Source organism: Lepisma saccharinum, chromosome 8, assembly GCF_977018435.1.
Source record: "Lepisma saccharinum chromosome 8, izLepSacc3.1, whole genome shotgun sequence".
Taxonomy (NCBI): domain Eukaryota; kingdom Metazoa; phylum Arthropoda; class Insecta; order Zygentoma; family Lepismatidae; genus Lepisma; species Lepisma saccharinum.
The window spans coordinates 44,819,525-44,838,616 of NC_139236.1; the positions used below are offsets into that span (position 1 = coordinate 44,819,525).

Sequence of the window (19,092 nt, forward strand, 5' to 3'; positions counted from 1 at the left end):
CATGCTAAACAATTAGAAATTTATTACTTAAATGTACTGCTGCCAGCTATTGATGGTGAAGAAATATATGGTGCGATCTCGGATCTTTACAAATTGTTCATATAGCCACAGTCGTAGTAAAACTGTTGTTCATTCATTTTCTGTATTTACCGGGGCTAAATATTTATTGCCTTTGATGTTTCAAAACACTTCAGTCTTTCAGAACAGTGACAACACAATGAAATAGTCACAAAAGACAACAATGAAGTTTGATTTTACAATCAAGTTCCATCCTCTTATCCTTGTGAACACGATCCAAGTTTTGACGTGTTATGACATGATTCATCATCAGAATTTAAAATAGATAAAACCAAACAAGAGTGAGGAGACAGTAGACAATGAAGTGCAGAGCTGCTAGTGAGAGAAGGCAGTGTGTTAGTCAAACATGGTCCATTTTCTCTTAACGTATTTTTAATTCATGAAAGATCACGTTTTGCAAGTTATAATGTACTGGTTTTGCCAACCTCCTGGCATTGGTGTTCTTTGTGTGTATCGCTTAATCAGTTTCAGCATAGCTTCATGATTAGCCCAAAGTGGGAGAAAAGCCAAGTAAAATAAACCAAATTAATCAAAAACACTTCATGTTTGTCTTCTTTTTTTAATGATAAATTCCGAAACATTTTCACAAACTGTAAATCTCAGTTGTTGTTTTTTGTGAATATCATTCCATTCCATTGTGGTTAACTTTTGAGAAAGGAACACATGAAGTGCACCAAATTGCTGAAGAAGAAAAATATTTAGCTGCTGTGTACACAATAGTGAAGTCAGAATTGTGTGTTATTTATCAAATTTTAAAAAAATCTTGAAACTCTCATTAAGCATGTGTTTGAATATAGGGCAAAGACCCAATTTGGCCATTATATGCAGGGTAATCCATAAGTCTCCATACGTACAACAACTAATTATTTTTATTTTTCTATTTAGCATTCACTTTTTTCATAAAACAGGTACAGGTTGCTGATCCAAGATGTAGTCGCATGGAGGCCACTGAAGAGATGTTGAATCCAGAAACGTGCAGTCTGCTCCTTGACCCAGTAAATACAATTCATTATGTGTGGAGACTGTTTGGACCACCCTGTAGTTTAAAATGTAGGGTTTAAATTGCCACATACAAAAATACTGTAAACTACATACAATTCTTAATGTTAGTTCTATTACGACTGTGGTTGCATGGATAGTCTGCAAAGATTGCCCAAGTCGTATATTCTAAATCATTATAACTCCATTGGAGATGTATTATCATTGTTTTTGGGGTATATGAAGCAACACTAATCAGGTGTACATCATTTCTGTTAGCTTTATTCAAACTTATTTGATGGTTTAAAAACAATTACAAATGAAACTCAAAATGAAATCATGAAATTTGTATTATGAAGGTTCTCAGTAACTTCTTAATACATTACAAATGAAGAATTTTGTAAAACTGTTGAAAAAAAAAACCTGAAAGAAGGCAAGATAGGAAACAAAAACACAATTTTGAATAACTTAATTTCAAGGATGGTTAATAAATTTGATTAATTTCATTAAAATGCAAAGTTGAAGACCAAACACTTATTTATTAGTATCTTACACGATTACCAGTATGTAGAAAAGTTATTTAAAAATACCTACAAAACCTGGGGAAGTTGAAGAACTTGATTTGACACAATGAGCGAGAACCTCAAATTAGTAAACTTTCCAGACAAAAAAGAAACTGCTTATATATATATCCAAGCTAAACTGCTCAAAAAAATTAGGGGATCAAAGGGAAACAGGAAAGAATGAGATGAAAATCATGTATAATCGATGTTTATGCACATGAATGAACATCAGGAGAGAAGATACAGTAGAGGGTACATTATTACCGACAACAGAAAGGAATGCGAGTTACTTGTGGGGCACTAGAGATAGCAACAGATAGGTGCATAAATTGACATGCCCTTGAAAGGAACTGGCAGGTGCGTGGTCTCCGCAAACACTGCAGCACACCTCCATGGCAAGGACTGAACCATGACTCTTCAGAGAACAGCACCCATCTGCTATCGGCATGCCCCCAATTGAGATACCCTTCATCCCAGTTTCTACGGGCCCTACGGTGTCGTGCGGTTAATGGCACACACGCCATGGGCCTACGTGCATAGAGGTCACCTTCACGTAGGCGACTGTGGATGGTTTCAGATGACAGTACTTCCTGTAGCTGTGACCAGGGAATGTTCCAGCTGCGTTACATTGTCGTCTTGTTTCGATGGTTTGTCAACAGGAGATACTGATCATCTCTTGGTGTTGTTGCATGCGGATGGCCTTGACCTTGCCTTGGTCGCACATTTCCTGTCTTTTAGAACAGTCCACAGGTGGGAAATGACACATTGTGATACTCCAAGGGCAACTGCTACCACTCGCTGTGTCTGTCCAGCTTCCATCCTTCCTATAGCCCTCCATGCCATGGATTCTGGCAAATTGTGCTGTTGCAGTATTGTACCACTTGCCCACGTTCCTTCACGAACTCCTACACTGTTTGCTGGCTGGCTACTGGCATTCCCATGACTGAGTCACGTGTCTTCATACACCAATGTTGCTGTTTCATGTCAAGGAACACTTTCATGTCCATCTTCGTTCATGTCATATTTCCCATGATCCCCTATTTGTTTTGATCATGGTAGATTATCACATGAAAACTAAGGTTGAGCTGATACTATTCTGCCCAATGGCATAATAGAGAAATTGAAAGAATTTAAAATACAGTGGAGTCTTTTTAATTCGAACTTGGATAATTCCAATAACTCTGTAATTCAAACAAGTTTATTCCCCTTGAAATCATTTTAAATTGTTGTTTTTTTTTAAATCTAATTTTGGATAATTCGAATCTTTTTCATGTCCCCTTGGAGTTTGAATTAAAAAGAGTCAATTTTAGTTCAAAATAGATCAGAAAATACAGATTTTACATTTTCCCATATTTTATATTGAAGCAAAATGCAGTAAGAGTTTACATTTTCCAGCATTTTATGTTCTTCACCTTAGTCCCATGAAAAACATAAAATTGAGGTTGCACTATGGAATTCTGGGGCTCCTGATGGCGTAATTGTATAACGTTGTCACCTTGTAATAAAGGATTCCCAGATTCGATACTCGGTCGAGGCACAGTGATTCAGATCCCTCTTTAAACTCTAGATCCAGTCCCAATTAGCCTATCTGTGCATAAAGTAAACTTAAAACATCAATGAATCAAAAGCACTGCGGAATTCCACTAATTTGAACTATACCATCAACTACTAGAGCATTGTTTTAACATGTGGATAATTTCACATACAATAACTATTTAATCATAAAAATCAACTTCTCCCCACAATGCTCTTACCAAATTAATGCAATTTTCAGGAGAATTAAACTGCAAAAGTGCTGGTATTTTTGCAGACAAGGCACGGAACTTCAGAACAGAAAAGTATTTGTGATAAAATTTCAACCAATACTTTACAATATTGATGATACCGATACATCAACATCATTGTCAACTCAACCCTAATTAAAACATGTGATAGGTATCGCAGTGTAGCCAGAGGAAGTTCACAGAAGGTAAAAGGCATTCAATAAGATGGCACTCGCAGCAGAGTTGGAATTGTAGATAGTGGGTGGTGGTTGTTAAGATAGATGTTGATCGAACATAAGAAATAGTGGTAGGGTGGAGATAGGATTATTATACCATAACTCCTAGATGATTGTGTGAACTTCCATGGTTCAGATGTCAATGTCGACATAGGTAAGCGTGATATTTTCAGAATGCATTTTTGTTTTCAGATTTTGAAGCACGTGCCAAATTCCGTCCTCTGGCTGTTGAGGTTCCCAGCTGTTGGCGAACCCAATTTACAGGCTGCAGCTCAACAGCTGGGACTACCTCCAGGTCGAATCTTGTTTAGCAATGTAGCTGCAAAGGAGGAGCATGTCAGGCGGGGACAGCTGGCTGATGTCTGCCTTGATACCCCGCTCTGCAATGGCCATACAACTAGTATGGATGTTCTTTGGACTGGAACTCCCGTAGTTACGTTACCAGGTAATTTTCAAAGTTCATTATTCTCCATGCACAGTGTTAATGTTGTTGCTAGCATTCTGAATTATCAGGGAACTGATTTATATTTAGTAAAAATGTGCTAACTATGTAAATACGTATTTAGTTATTTTCACCAATTGTAAAAATGTACCTCTTTTATAATATATGACATTACACAAGCTACATAAAATACAGTACGCTTACATAGACATTAATTGTAAGACAACACAAAATGTGTTTTCATTTTCTGTTTCCAAAATCATGAATAACAAAGTTTTGTTGTAAGTGTTCGAACTTGAATTTCCTTCTGCTGTCTCGTAAGATGGATTTATATTAAGGCTGAGCTGATACCACTTTGAACCGATACCCACCGATACCGATTCTTGTATAATTTAAATTTAAAATAAAAAAGGATAATTATATGCACACGTGTGTGTGTAATTTTTATTATTATTACATTTTATATGTATGCATTTCTGACGAGGGGCGATGAATAAATTAACCCACCAAACGATGCTCTCTTCCAACGATGCATCTCAACTTTATAATATTTTGTTTAGATATCAGATGTTTCAAATATGTGAGAAATATTAAGTGCAGCTAAGAGCAAGGTAATCATAGTTGTGGTCCCCCTCTCTTTCAATGTTGAAAAATGAGATCATGCCCCTTCAACTTCCTCTAAAACAAAGGGATCACTCTTCCCAAGCTAACATTAAATCATCCATGAATACAAGAATAATTAGTGATTTACCAGCCCTGGACACGTCTAAAAGACTAAAACTAACAGTAAAGCTGTAATGTGAAACCAATCTAGTGTCTTTTTGTCCTTTATGAAAAAGAATAAAAATTAGTAAACGAAATTCTATATCAGGCGATCGATGTGACTTTGCTTTCGATATAATATACTATCGGAAAATGATTTGTAAGGAAATCCAAACACATTACTACATTTTCCAGAAAGTAAGTGCCATCAACTGTGTCATTCGAAGAAAATTGTTCCCTTGCCACGTTCCCTGTGCTGCCAAAACATGCCTGTTGAAACCCAGTTATCCAGGTCTGGACAAACAAAAGTCTAAAGTTGGAAAGTAAAAGGGGGCTTAGCCCAGGTATGTGAATTTCCAGGAATATTCTATGTACAGTCAACGGCAAAGATAATGGTAGGCAAATTGTCCACCGCTATTTTCACTATTTTTTTATTCTACATCCTGTGTTGTTTTAAGAAATGAAACTATCTTGATTCGAAGCAGGCATTGTTCTCTGCTTATTGGCATCTTTATTTCAATTCATTGTCATCACTGTGTAATTAAGACCGAATGAAAATGGTGATGGACAATTCGCTGTTGGGTGTACTATGTCTGAGACATTCCACCACTCACGAGGGGGATGACTGTTTTGACTGCGGGAGGTCTCTAAAAAGAGAGATAGATGTCCACAATACACCAGGTGCCTCATTAGCTACCGGAACCTCATTAGGATTATTGTTACACGAGACCGCATCTGTAGGAACAAAGCTTGGTAGGCTTCGAAGGAACTCCTATGGGGATAATTTCAAGTTGCCCTTGATTTGCAAGATACTCAACCGCGAATCTTATCTGCGTAAGGATCTTTGTATCACATACTTGAGTACAGGTTCACATTAACAAATGCACAACAATTTTTTTTTCCAAAACCAAAGGTAAGTTGGAAGAGCTGAGTGAACCTTTGAAAGGGAACTTATTTTCATTTGGCCGATACATCGGTATCAGCTCAGCCCTAATTTATATTGACTAAAACTGGGTTCAATATCGCAAGAAGTAATGATGGTGTATTTAAAATTTGTCAGTTATTCGCAAGAATATGGAGTATATGTGGAGAAATGTTCTGAAATTTGGAAATATGTAAAAATATAAGTCAAAACCTAATATATGGACAAATAAGGAAAATAGAACTCATTTCAGCTTCATACATAAATAGGTATTTACATATAAATGATTTCCCTGGTATTTTTTTCCTTTAAAAATACAGACTAAATTATATTTCTGCAACAATTTATCAGATATGGAAGTTCAGAATATTTTTTTTGTAAAATAGTGGGATGCGTTCGACAGAATTCACTGGAGACTAGTTCACACATGTACAAGAACTTCTGGAATTAGGTAAAGCTCCTTTTTGTACATCTCTGGATGAATTGCTAAGATGTAATGAACAGTGAATCGATGAAATAGAGGGAACAAGCAGAATGAATCCTCGTACATCCCTAAGCAATCCTAGTTCCTAGTTCTCTTTTGTCACAACAGCTGTCTGATTCCTCTTTTAGTCTGCATAAACATTAGCGATGGAGTGTCTTCTTGTTGTTAAAAATGTGTGGAAATATGTAAAGTATAGATTTTGAACTCGCTCTACTGGGATACATCCAATATTTGTCAAGTACAATTGACGAATTTAGAACAAGAACCTGAATTTGTAGCATATTTTGGAGTATATATATTTGAAAAATTTTGCTGTTTTTACCATATTTATGCACTTATTTCATAACTTACATTAAAATACAGTTCTAGTTATTGCACAACCACTTTTCCAAGTCATGTAACATTGTTGAATTGTGCCTTGGATTGGAAAATCACTCAGTCATAGGATGGTGAAAGCTAGTGGAACGAAAACCTTAAAAAAAATATGTATCATTCGAGCTTGTTTGAAGGTCTTAACATTACCAGCCATCATGGTGGAGCGAAGCTGCATGTAACTGTAGAGAAGGGGAGAAAGCTAGTGATCAGAGAGAAGCGGTATGCTCTGCTGCTAACAGCTGGTAGCTGCAGCTGCATTTTCCTCTTCGCGCATTCTATGGTTGAACCCTCTCGAGACTTGTTTTTGTTTGCTTTGTGACAATAATGTCACATAGTTACAAGACTTTAAATGTGTAAAGGTGCATTTGTGACAATTTTTATTAATACATGCAAAATTTTGCATATATTTTTTATATATGTGTATATATATATATATATGCACACTGAGAAAGTGAAATGTATGAAATATTACGTATTTACAATTTGGTTTGTATGACAAATTGAACTTACAAGGAGATTTTTTCTGATTTCATTAATTTTAGTCTAAAATTAAGATATTTGTAAAATATGTTGGATACTTCCGATAAATAATTCCACTTTTGGACATGTGATAATGTTTTATCTGTGGCATTACTGGTATTCCACATGTTACAAATTGTCCATCTTCAAAAGACCAGTTAAGGGTCGCACAATATTGTACAAACCAGATACGAAAAAGCCTTTAACAGATTTCATAAATGATAACTTATAATATGTAAATTCAATTTTTATTATACTTTTGTACAATACACACATTTTCCCACAGTTATATATTTAAAACTAGAATTTTTTAAGTACATAAGTGTCTGATCAATAACCATTGTATTCATGAAAATCAGAACCTGGCACGATTGCTGCAGGAGGGGAAAAAAATGGCGGAAAACGGCGAGAAGTGAAAGAGAATTGCTTGTTTTCCAGAGTTGCTATCTGAAATTTAATATGCATCACAACATGAGATAATGTGGAACCGTATCACAAATGATCCATTATCATTTTACAATAGTTCTTAGTAAACTAAAAAGCAAAAAGATTAAAAATCAGCAACTTACGTGTGTGAGTATGAGATTTTTCGTACTACGTTTCGGAGGTTACACTACCTCCTTCTTCAGGTTGAAATGATGTTATTCAGACACCTAACATGGTGCCTCGTCGTGAAAGTGAAGGTTAAGGATTTAGGTTAAAATGTAGTATGAAGGACACTTTCTAAAAAAGAAACGAATGTAAATTACACATCTAAAACCGCGCAATCCCATAAAAACAAAAGAGCGTCCAAGGTTGAAGTCGGTGAACTGCCGACCAATGCTCGGGGTATGCGAATGCACGGTGTCAGCCCATAACTGGAGAAAGAAAACTTCTCCTCCTCAGTCCTTCCGAACTGGGGCTCGGGAGTCACCAATCCAAGGTGAAATCGACTTCCACCTCGGCGGCTTTCCTAACCTCAGGAGTAACACGGAAGCCCATCTCGTCCCTATTCACTGCGGCTTTGTCCCATTTTTTAAAGAAATTAACCCAGCCGTCTTCTAAATTCCCATCGTCCCTGTTAAGTTTGTTCCAATTTTTCGCGCATATATAGGCAGCTTCATATACATTTCTGTCCAATTTATTGTTAACCTCCCTTTTAGCAATCTTATGTCGGTTAACCAATATGTGTTCAGATAATCCTGTTTTGGGTATGCCCTCCTTTACGTCCTTATCATGCTCTCCCCACCTAGTTTGCATATTCCTCCCGGTCTGTCCCACATATTCCTTTCCGCATTCACACACTATCCTATATACTCCCTTCCGCTCTTCAGGGTTATTGCGCCCATCCCCCCTCCCTTTCTTATAAGAGGTAAAATGTTTTTCAATACTTCGGGGTGCTCTTATCCCACATTTAATCCCGTAACCCCTCACGGACTTTTCAATTTTCTCGGAGACACCCTTAAAGTATGGGATCCCGACAAAACATGTGTTCTTTTCACCGTTTCCTACCTCAGTTTTTTCCCCCTCTTTGCCATTTTGCGATGCTTCCTGCCTAACAATCTTTTTTGCTTTTCTAGCTACTTTTTCCAGGTCGCGGATAGTATACCCATTCTTTACCCCTACTTTCCTTATCCATTCTTCTTCCTTCTCTTTCTCTTTTTCGTCGTTGCATAGTCTTTCGGCGCGAATGAAAAAGTTAAGAAAAACATTTAATTTAGTCCTATTCGAATGTTGGGACCTCTTATGGAGGTACAGCTCTCCAGCCAACGGTTTATGAAAGACCCCGGTTACGATCCGTTGTCCGGTTTTAGTAAGGCACAAGTCAAGAAAGTGGATCTTTCCGTTGGCCATATCTTCTCTAGTAAATCCAATTCTGGGGTCCTGCCTCCCCAATTGGTCGAAAATGCTGTCAAGCTTGATTTCATTCCCTATGATGAGGATGTCATCCACGTACCTCCCATAATATTTTACTCCCCCCCCCCCTACATGTTCCATAGCGGCCTTTTCGACGTAGTGCATGAAGATGTTGGCCACAAGGCCCGAGATGGGATTGCCCATGGCCAACCCTTCTTTTTGTCGGAAGATTTTATCGTTAACATAGAAGTAATTGTACCCCGTAATGAGAAAAAACCATCGGACATACTCCCAGGCGATCAAGATTTCGACGTTTTGGTCAATTAGCCATCTATACAAACAATCTCCAGCTTTGTCCCGGGGGACACTGGGGTACAGATTAATAACGTCGAAACTACAGATTACGTCCCGTTCATCTATGGTGAGTTTCTCAATAGTTTCTTTGACCATGAGAGAGTTTTTGACGCTATACGGGGTGTCCATATTCATTTTTCCCATCCTTTTAATCATCTCTTTAGCTAAACCATATCCCGGATGGGCATACATGGGGATAATAGGTCTGAGGGGTATCCCTTCCTTATGGGTCTTAGGTATCCCAAAGGCCGTAGGAATATTCCCTTCCTTAACCCCCTTAAGTAATTTCTTTTTTTCCGTGCTTCCCAAGGTAAAACTGGTTTCAATGCCTTTCCTGATTTCTCGTTTGATTTTACTAATGGGGTTAACTTTGATTTCCTCGTAGTCATTACCTCTAAAGCTATCTTCCAACTTACTATGGTATTCCCCTTTCCCGATAATAACCATCTTGTTTTCTTTGTCCGATCTAACCAAATACACGTCACTTTGTTTAACCCATTCTTTCACATTACGAAGACTCCCCCTAAGCTTACTTTCCGTTTTCCCCTTTGGAGCCCTATAATTGGTAATGGGTGGGCCTTGTTCCCTTATGCTTAGGTGCATTTGTTCATCTATAATGTCACGAATTTTTACCCTGACATTGGATTTATCTTCTTTTTCGTCTAATTTTCCTACTATTTTCTCCGCCGCAATGACGAATTCCTCTTTTTCGAAGTTTTCATCCCTAATGGCAAACTTATGCCCCATTTTCATAATCTCCGCTAAGGCTTTGGGGGGTTGAAGTTTTGTTAGATTTAAAATATTGGCTTTATTTTCATCCCCTTTTCCGTGCCTATTCTCTCCCTCCTTAACCCCTTCGTTAATTCCCAATTTATTTAATTTTCTCCTAATATCGAAACAATTAGGAGAAAATTAAATAAATTGGGAATTAACGAAGGGGTTAAGGAGGGAGAGAATAGGCACGGAAAAGGGGATGAAAATAAAGCCAATATTTTAAATCTAACAAAACTTCAACCCCCCAAAGCCTTAGCGGAGATTATGAAAATGGGGCATAAGTTTGCCATTAGGGATGAAAACTTCGAAAAAGAGGAATTCGTCATTGCGGCGGAGAAAATAGTAGGAAAATTAGACGAAAAAGAAGATAAATCCAATGTCAGGGTAAAAATTCGTGACATTATAGATGAACAAATGCACCTAAGCATAAGGGAACAAGGCCCACCCATTACCAATTATAGGGCTCCAAAGGGGAAAACGGAAAGTAAGCTTAGGGGGAGTCTTCGTAATGTGAAAGAATGGGTTAAACAAAGTGACGTGTATTTGGTTAGATCGGACAAAGAAAACAAGATGGTTATTATCGGGAAAGGGGAATACCATAGTAAGTTGGAAGATAGCTTTAGAGGTAATGACTACGAGGAAATCAAAGTTAACCCCATTAGTAAAATCAAACGAGAAATCAGGAAAGGCATTGAAACCAGTTTTACCTTGGGAAGCACGGAAAAAAAGAAATTACTTAAGGGGGTTAAGGAAGGGAATATTCCTACGGCCTTTGGGATACCTAAGACCCATAAGGAAGGGATACCCCTCAGACCTATTATCCCCATGTATGCCCATCCGGGATATGGTTTAGCTAAAGAGATGATTAAAAGGATGGGAAAAATGAATATGGACACCCCGTATAGCGTCAAAAACTCTCTCATGGTCAAAGAAACTATTGAGAAACTCACCATAGATGAACGGGACGTAATCTGTAGTTTCGACGTTATTAATCTGTACCCCAGTGTCCCCCGGGACAAAGCTGGAGATTGTTTGTATAGATGGCTAATTGACCAAAACGTCGAAATCTTGATCGCCTGGGAGTATGTCCGATGGTTTTTTCTCATTACGGGGTACAATTACTTCTATGTTAACGATAAAATCTTCCGACAAAAAGAAGGGTTGGCCATGGGCAATCCCATCTCGGGCCTTGTGGCCAACATCTTCATGCACTACGTCGAAAAGGCCGCTATGGAACATGTAGGGGGGGGGGGAGTAAAATATTATGGGAGGTACGTGGATGACATCCTCATCATAGGGAATGAAATCAAGCTTGACAGCATTTTCGACCAATTGGGGAGGCAGGACCCCAGAATTGGATTTACTAGAGAAGATATGGCCAACGGAAAGATCCACTTTCTTGACTTGTGCCTTACTAAAACCGGACAACGGATCGTAACCGGGGTCTTTCATAAACCGTTGGCTGGAGAGCTGTACCTCCATAAGAGGTCCCAACATTCGAATAGGACTAAATTAAATGTTTTTCTTAACTTTTTCATTCGCGCCGAAAGACTATGCAACGACGAAAAAGAGAAAGAGAAGGAAGAAGAATGGATAAGGAAAGTAGGGGTAAAGAATGGGTATACTATCCGCGACCTGGAAAAAGTAGCTAGAAAAGCAAAAAAGATTGTTAGGCAGGAAGCATCGCAAAATGGCAAAGAGGGGGAAAAAACTGAGGTAGGAAACGGTGAAAAGAACACATGTTTTGTCGGGATCCCATACTTTAAGGGTGTCTCCGAGAAAATTGAAAAGTCCGTGAGGGGTTACGGGATTAAATGTGGGATAAGAGCACCCCGAAGTATTGAAAAACATTTTACCTCTTATAAGAAAGGGAGGGGGGATGGGCGCAATAACCCTGAAGAGCGGAAGGGAGTATATAGGATAGTGTGTGAATGCGGAAAGGAATATGTGGGACAGACCGGGAGGAATATGCAAACTAGGTGGGGAGAGCATGATAAGGACGTAAAGGAGGGCATACCCAAAACAGGATTATCTGAACACATATTGGTTAACCGACATAAGATTGCTAAAAGGGAGGTTAACAATAAATTGGACAGAAATGTATATGAAGCTGCCTATATATGCGCGAAAAATTGGAACAAACTTAACAGGGACGATGGGAATTTAGAAGACGGCTGGGTTAATTTCTTTAAAAAATGGGACAAAGCCGCAGTGAATAGGGACGAGATGGGCTTCCGTGTTACTCCTGAGGTTAGGAAAGCCGCCGAGGTGGAAGTCGATTTCACCTTGGATTGGTGACTCCCGAGCCCCAGTTCGGAAGGACTGAGGAGGAGAAGTTTTCTTTCTCCAGTTATGGGCTGACACCGTGCATTCGCATACCCCGAGCATTGGTCGGCAGTTCACCGACTTCAACCTTGGACGTTCTTTTGTTTTTATGGGATTACGCGGTTTTAGATGTGTAATTTACATTCGTTTCTTTTTTAGAAAGTGTCCTTCATACTACATTTTAACCTAAATCCTTAACCTTCACTTTCACGACGAGGCACCATGTTAGGTGTCTGAATAACATCATTTCAACCTGAAGAAGGAGGTAGTGTAACCTCCGAAACGTAGTACGAAAAATCTCATACTCACACACGTAAGTTGCTGATTTTTAATCTTTTTGCTTTTTAGTTTATATTTATTTGTGAGTAATTCGCACATTATCAGCATGTTATAGTTCTTAGTGCAATGTGGTTCCTCCGGGACTGGTAATGATTTGTTAAAAAAAAAAGCCATGTTTCTGAAAGGATAATGGTGATGATCACACAGGAAAAATGACATCACATAAGTATCAAGAAACATCAATTTGGGTTTGGTACCAAATGCAAAAATAGAACTAAAACCTGTAAGCCAAGGCCCTTCATGGGCTGTAGCGCAAAGGATTATTATTATTATTATTATTATTTATTTCTTAAAGTACTAAAACAAATATTGGTGATATTTAGCATGCAGAAGTATATTGTTTAGGCATATAATTTAATTCAAAAACTCAGTCGTGCATGATTTGAGCAAGAACTGTAACACATGTTCTGGTTTTTACTTTTTAATACATAAGATGGTTTAAAACTCTTCAATATTTGGTTTTAATGAAGTAATATAATTATTTACAAACAAAGAAGAATTTTTGGTTCACAACGCACATTTTAAATGTAAAGCTTGTAAACGTACATTTTTTGTCTATGAACGTATGTAATTTTTTTACCAGGAGAAAGTACAGTTAGAAAACTGAAATTGATATGAAGTACATTTTGTAGATTATTTGATCATATTAATATTACAATAAATTATCTAATCTTGTTGAATCTTATTTGATCATATTAACATTACAATAAATTATCTAATCTTGTTGAATCTTACAGTATTTGTTTTGTTACAGTAATTTTATTTTTTTAAACAATAACTTTGAATTGACTCTATAACTTAATCTGAACATTATTTTCACTAATTGTGGTTGGCACTCTAATGCTGCTCTTACTGCGTACACAATTTTTTTTAGCATACGAGGCAAAATACATGTGCATATATTGGCACACACATAAGCATAATGATAGAGAGGAAGTGTCTTATAGCTTCCTCCAGATATTCCCAGAATGGAGTATAGGTTTGGTACGGCAGTCACACTTGTTTCCTCGTCTTTTTGTTGTCGTCATTGCAATTACTCTAGATAGAAAAGTGATGCAAGAAAAAAAGGGAAAAAAAACGACACAATGAGATCTGTTTCTCTTGGATAACCTAGTGGTTGAGACTATCACTGTAGTTGAGTAGTCCTGTCTGGAATTTGTAGTTAGTTTGATTTCAATGTCAACTTAAACAGACTACCATGCATGTATGTAGTGAACTTAAATATAAGATCAGCAAATTCCCATAGTAATTTTTGTTTGTGAGATATTTATAGTATTTACACTATTTGTGTATTTATTTATTAACACTTGTTGCAGGTGAAACTTTAGCATCTCGCGTAGCAGCTTCCCAGCTAGTAACTTTAGGTTGCCCTGAACTTATATCACGTTCACGGCAAGAATATCAGGACATAGCAATTAGACTGGGAACAGACCATGAGTAGTAAGTAACATTTTGCATTATTTCATTTCATTAAATTAAGACGTGACCTCTGCTGTTTATTAGTGTGTGTTTTCTCGGACCGAAACCTTGAAACATTGTTGTTGACAGTAACATTATTCCTGTAAATGCCAGAACAGGTTTCCTGCTGACCTAGAAAACTCGATGAATTTTTACTTGCTTATAAACATTGTGTTGCTGCAGCCGCTGGCACACGCAGAAATTATCTTCAGAGGGGGCAGCATTCCAGCAGGAACAGGATACACAATAAAATATATTGTAATAACAATTTTTAACCTTCAATTTAATTTGAAAGTTGTTCAATGACAAAAATGGTAATTAGGGGTCATTTGAAAATTTTGATTTTCCAAAGTTTCAGAAGGGGCTGTGACCCCATCAGGTGTTTCTTGTGTGACAAGAATGCTTTGTTTCAAGTTGGAGTCTCTTGTAACTAGAACCAGCTATTGTATGCAATGTGGGTTAGATTAATTTAAAACAATACAAAGTATTTTGAAAACTTGTTTGCAATTATTTGGAAAACCTGGAAAGATCAGGAAATTTGTATTCATGCAGAGGGAGAAGGAATCCAGACACAAGTGGGGTGGGACTCTTTCTTGCAGTTGGTTAACTTTGGCAATCACTGCATCGCCCCAAATTTATTGGAAAGTGATGGTGGTCCAATTGAAACACTGTTGTATGTTGGGAAATTCTGAAAATTCACCCCCAAAACTTGAGGGAAATAGTGTTTTGTTGTTGTTGTTTTTTCCTACCAGCTATTTTCTATGTAATTTCAATTATTTCCCACCGTTTATATATTTTAAAAATTGACTAACCTGCTATATGCATTACATTAAATTTAGTTCATTTGGTTTGTGTGTACCAAGAAGCAGTTTGTAATAGCTATTGTATCAGAAAATATTACAGTTTTTCGAAGTGGTGCTAATTTTTGGTAATGGACTGTACTTATTTAGAAATGTATATTAAAAATGGAGAAATTTAGTGTTATGGAATTATGAAATGCACACTGAAATTTTAAAATTTATACCCCTTATTGAAGGGCAATCCTGCATGGTGTAGTACCTTCCATTGTTTCCTTGGGGAAAGGGGTTGTCTACCCTAATGAGTTTGTTTCAATGATTCTACAGGGTTAGTAAAAAAGGGGCAGATTTCAAAATGTTATTTTTAACAAACAATAAACGATAGAAACATAATCTGCACATCATTGGCAGTTGGTTTCGTTCATGCACTAACAATGATGTTCTTTTTCTCGTTACAAGTAAATGACGATGCCACAGAAAAAGTAGTTTTGTGTGCTAAAATTTGCAAAGTGTGAATCCATTGTGCAACATGAATTCTGCCATATATTCAACAAACAGCCACCTCCTCATAAGCAAATTTCAAACTTGGAACTTTCCTCTGTTCAGTGATGTGCAGATTACATTCCTGTCATGTATGGTTTGATGGAAATAACATTTTGAAATATGCTCCTCTTTTTACTAACCTGGTATGACAACATTAAATTTTGCTTTTATTTTTCATTTTTTTAAAAACTTGAAACTGTCCATAAGTAATTAAAATATCATAAAGTTGTAGAAACAAAATCATGTATACTAATTGATTTCTCTTCACCAGCCTGAAAGCCATGAGGGCAAAAGTGTGGCGAGCCCGAACTGATAGTCCTCTCTTCGACTGCAAGGCTTATGCACAAGGCATGGAGAAGTTGTTCCAGAAAATGTGGGACAGACACGCACGGGGAGAGAAGCCTGATCACATCCCTGACAACTAGAAGCTCAATGACAGTGTGCATTATAATAGCTGAAGCCTTTGTGCTTAAAAAAGGGGGGAAATATGTAATTAATATTTTTTTGAAAAATTTTCGATCGTATGTTAAATTCTCTACCATTCATAATGCACATTTAAAGAAAATGCATCGTTCATACGAACTGTCTTTCATATGTATAAGTACCACAAAAAAAAAGTCAGGTTGCTTTGCATTGTAAAATTTCTTGTGCATCTGTGGACAGTATTGTTTGTAAGTAGCTCCATCATCATTTCATTAAAAGACTGTAATATAGTGTATTTTTGCAGAAGTGATTTAAGTTCTGAGTATGTTGGGTGCTCTCAGATTGCGCTCAGTCATAACATGTGTTCCTGTTTTTTTGAAGTGAAATATCAGACCTTAAGACGGTGTGGAAGAGAGCTATAGTATAGTAATTTATAGTCTTGTAAGAAAGAGCGAGTGAGCATGTGCAAAAGAAAGGAATGAGTTTCTGATCATCCCTTGTTATTAGGACTGATATGATCATCAGATCGTGTGCATTTGCAACAGATAACATGTGATTGTCTTCATATTCTCTTCCTGCTTTGTCGTCTCAGGATAAATTGACTGAGGAGATACTTTTATTTTGTAAGTGTGCTTAATCTCCTGTGACTTCGTTTTAGTCTATCATATTGCTTTGCGTGACGGTGAAAGTGCTGCTTGTGCGAGAAGCATTTGGGTCCCTCCCCCGTTTTGTCTTTATCTGTGTTTTGGTGGCCGGAATCCAACTGTCGTTTGCTGGTCAAAGTTGGAATGGGGCAAGTGATAATTTAATTTACCTCGTTACACTGTTCCGCGACAAGCAGCACTTTTATTTGTCCTGTTGTAATAATTTCGCAATGCTATATTTCGTTTCAACCAAATAAATGTGACCTTTGTGAAATATGTAGAGGGTAGTTTTAATTCTGCTTGCTGTTAATTTCTGAGATATTATCTATATCTGAATCAAACATTCCTCAAATAATTAAGGAAGATGCAGTTCATACACACTGAAAATTACTCTTAATACACAAACTGTAGATTCCTTAAGTATCCAATAACCTTATTGTACATGGAAGCTTTTTAAAATAGAATGGAAATGAATTTTCTTAATTGTGGAACATTCAATGTGAAGTTTGATAACTCAACTGAACAATGGATAGAAGAAAATATTCATTTCTGACTGCTGATGCTATTTTGTCAACAATAATTAAATTAGTTCATTTGGTCCATTGTGTTGTTTTTATGTTCAGTTATAAGGTAGGAAAAATATCATGAAATTATAAATGTATATTATTCACCTCCCTCATTCTGTTCCAATTTTCATATCACTCCAGAAAATTAACCCAACTTTAAGGCTGTATATAAGTGATATGATTTTTAGTTTTTAAGGATGAGTTTGTGGATATACTGTGGCTCAGCTAACATTCTTTCCTTTTTTTGGAGTTCAAGTTTGTAAGACTTTTGCTAGCACAACAAACTAGATATGATATGAATTATTTCTAGTTTGTTGTATAAGGGGCTGCTGAAAAGCTTGTGGCCCAACAATGTTCCCAAACAATTTGAAGCAAGATCATATTGTGTCTTAACCTTTTGCCGCCCAAGCATCTCGAACGAGATACCCAAATGTAACCCTCACTGTCCCAAGCATCTCGATCGAGACGTTGTCAAGGTCGAAGTTTTTACGTTATAACTTTTCTATTTTTGGCTAGAATTTCGATTTTATTTTTTTATATTGTTCCTAACACATGTATTTAACAGAAATGGTTTCTTGCATTTTTTTTGTCTTCATGAAAATGGAGGGGGAAAAGGTACTTCTCTTTTGCGGCTTATTTCATCGTCAAATTTTTGCCGACAAAGGAAGACCGGCTTTGTTGTTCTAAAGCAATGCTTTTCACTCCCTCCTGTTATCTGCGTTCGAAGGAAGCTTGTTTATAAGTATCCGATGTCAAAATGAAAGTTTCCCGTGAGGGCGGAAGCAGGGGGTGGGGTGGGGGAGGGGGAAAACTGGTTGTTGAATCTGCGTTGTGAGAATGGGAATTCGAAGCAAGCTGAAGGAAACCTTTGTTTGTGAGCACAAGTGTTCCACAATGTTGAACAGAGGTCACCCAGCATTGTCTAAAAATAAAATGTCAAGCAGCTGCAAGAATCGGCGTTCTAGCTTTTCGTCCGTGAAAGTTGTGCCTAGGTGTGTGTCGTTTTGTGCCCAAGTGGGAGGATATTTTTTGACTGAAGTGACATACTTCCAAGGACTTTTTTGTCATCTACGTGTTTGTGAAAAGTGTGCTAGCGATAATTTCTATGTGCATTTTGAACTTTTCATATCCTTTTTTTTGGGGGGGAGAAGCCCAATTTTTTTAAAAAAAAAAATCGAATTTTCCCTCTTTCCCCCTCCATTTGTGCGCCGAATGTGCATAAATTATATATTGCCTGAATCTCTGATTCATTCGGTATATCGTTCATATCTCCAGGGCAAATAGTCTCTGAGCTAAAGTCATTTCAAGGTACCACTGCATTTTGAAGCTTGAATCAGTGGCGTGCCGACCATTCCTTTTGGGGGGTATAACTCAAGTTACATTGGTCATATGATAATAATGCAAATATTTTTGTGTTCCTTACATGTTAGCGATTATTTCCATGTGCATGTCGACACTGTCATGTACTTTTTGCTTGAGGGGAGGGTGGGGGAACAATTTTTTTTGCCGAAATTTTGGAATTTTGAGACTTAGCCCCCCGCCACATATACGCCGAATTTGCAAAAAAAAATTCATATAGTCTGAATCTCTGGTTCATTCCGCGTACGACGGTATATCACTCATCTCTCTAGGGCAATTAGCCTCCGATCTACACTCATTTAATTGAAACTCTGCATTTTGCTCAAAATCGTCTCTGGACAGAGAGGCTTACATGTGAAAAAGGCCTTGGGCGGCAAAAGGTTAAAAGTGCATATCCTTGTATGTTCACGTATGAAAAATCAGAGCGTTAATCGAAGCCTTTCCTATTTTTTTAAAAGCCTATGAAGTGAGCATATATATGCCCAGCAAGGAAAATTTACAAATACAGAAACCAGGACTGTGATGAAATTGTTGTTCCAGGGCAAGTCTACC

At 37.4% G+C, this 19,092-nt stretch overlaps 1 protein-coding gene across 1 annotated transcript in view; it reads left to right on the plus strand.

The window, feature by feature from the left end:
* Nucleotides 1–16,895, plus strand: part of sxc (O-linked N-acetylglucosamine (GlcNAc) transferase sxc) — a 129,842-nt gene extending 112,947 nt beyond the window's left edge. The window contains exons 16-18 of the mRNA XM_083126574.1: nt 3,811–4,063; nt 14,067–14,190; nt 15,820–16,895. Of these exons, the coding sequence (XP_082982700.1) occupies nt 3,811–4,063; nt 14,067–14,190; nt 15,820–15,973 (531 nt within the window). The 3' untranslated portion in view covers nt 15,974–16,895. The remainder of the gene's footprint in view (nt 1–3,810; nt 4,064–14,066; nt 14,191–15,819) is intronic.
* The last annotated feature ends 2,197 nt before the right edge of the window (nt 16,896–19,092 follow it).